Raw genomic sequence first — 1,725 nt, 5'->3', positions numbered from 1 at the left:
ACACAAAAACAGTATTATTTATAAAATTATAGTGGATTTGGGTGTGCGCCATGACACTCCCTGTGAGAAATACAGGAAGCAGAGTGATACAAACGGTGAAGCAGTTGAAAGAGTTCTGTTATCACTAGAATAGCGCGCTCTTTCAGCCAATCAGATTCGAGGACCAGAAAGAACTGATAAAAAAGAAAGATCAGAAACTAAAACCATGGTTCACTATAGTATGGAATATATTTCAATGTCCAGATGGCACAGCATTTTTATTTATTTATTTATTTATTTTTATTTAGTAAGTGAAAGCAAATTTTTTTTGTGGCATACACACTGAATTCAATTTATATGAGACCACAGCATTACATTTAAAAGTTTTATTAAGAAAAAAGTGGTGAACAATAGTGGTGAATTTCTAGACTCTTGTGATCTTCTTTTCAACAATCACTCATTGTTTTTTCATCACTCATACAGACATACATTAAAAATATTATACATATTTATGAGTACATAAATAGAATGTTACATTTATGTTTTATATAACATGTATGTACAACATTTCTACACTTTTTGTATTAAAAAAAGAAAAAAAGATTTTACATAATACTGTACATGGAATGATTTCAGTACTAAATAGTATTGCATAGAAAATGTACCATCTCTACATAATAATTTTAAGATTTTAGTCAAATATATTTACTAGAGTAATATATTAGGTAGCAGCAATTATGAGAAAAACTTAAATATTTCATTTAAGCTGTCATTTTAATAAAGTAATAAATAGAAGAATTATTTACTAGTATCATAAAACTAAATACAAATAGTTTGAGGTATAAGTGTGAGATTGATTTATTCTATAGTTTAGCAGCAGTATAAAGGCCTCGCAATGTATCGGATCCATTAATATGGAGTCATCTGTTCAGGTTAGTATCTGCAAAGAAAAAAAAGGGGGTTTCAAAACCTGCACACAGGAGCATCAAACCTTTGCTAATATTCTTATGGCCTTGCATGAGAAGTCATTTTCATACCTCATCGGCGGACAAAAGCCACGGGAAGCTCTCGACTGGGAACCAGAGTTCCTGAATGCAGCGCGTCCACCGGCTCATGATCTGTGGCCACAATCTCATAGTCACGTAGTATCTATGATGAAGAGCATGACAAATGACATCAATCTACTCATATTAAGACCTAGAAGTATTGCTTAAGCTTCTATTGTCCAGCAAACGTACCCAGCAGAGACTGAGTTGGATCTGTAGCTCAGCGAGCCGCCGGCCGATGCACATCCTCTTTCCGATCCCAAACGGCACATGTGCGAAAGGATTGATGGAGCTTTTCTCCTCAATCCAGCGCTCTGGTCTGAACTGCTTCCCGTTGTCAAAATACTCCTCGTTTGAACCGATAGCCTGACTATTGATCATCAGGACCGTCTGGGAACATCATGAGAAATAGGGATAAATAAATGTAATGCATTCAAAATCCATATGAACTGCTTATTATGAATTTGATCATGTGCAGTGCATAAAATGTCTATAAAACTTCACATTAAACATAGATAAAATGGTAAAGTAATGAACGAGACACAACCTAGTTACAGCCTTGTGGCTCTTTTGCAAAACCTAGTGAGCCTTTTAAGATAAAATATACAAATATATTATACTACAATGACAGTTTAATATTAATTTTAATTGTATATTATACTTTATATCTATTTCAATGTATTATATATATATATATATA

The 1,725-nt window shown here is 33.2% G+C and overlaps 1 protein-coding gene across 1 annotated transcript; it reads right to left on the bottom strand.

Annotated features, from left to right (window-relative positions):
* Positions 1 to 350: 350 nt before the first annotated feature.
* On the bottom strand, positions 351 to 1,629 carry LOC107580462 (1,25-dihydroxyvitamin D(3) 24-hydroxylase, mitochondrial-like). Its single transcript, XM_016266162.1, has 3 exons — positions 1,218 to 1,629; positions 1,017 to 1,128; positions 351 to 919 (listed from the first exon to the last, which is right to left on the bottom strand). Exons 1-2 carry the CDS (start codon positions 1,404 to 1,406, stop codon positions 1,018 to 1,020), a joined length of 300 nt encoding a protein of 99 aa, XP_016121648.1. The 5' UTR covers positions 1,407 to 1,629; the 3' UTR covers positions 351 to 919; position 1,017.
* Positions 1,630 to 1,725: the final 96 nt, after the last annotated feature.

This window comes from Sinocyclocheilus grahami, unplaced genomic scaffold (genome assembly GCF_001515645.1).
Source record: "Sinocyclocheilus grahami isolate Dianchi unplaced genomic scaffold, SAMN03320097.WGS_v1.1 scaffold33901.1, whole genome shotgun sequence".
Taxonomy (NCBI): domain Eukaryota; kingdom Metazoa; phylum Chordata; class Actinopteri; order Cypriniformes; family Cyprinidae; genus Sinocyclocheilus; species Sinocyclocheilus grahami.
The sequence above is the reverse complement of the archived record's forward strand: the minus strand, read 5'-3'. Positions and strand labels throughout refer to the sequence as shown.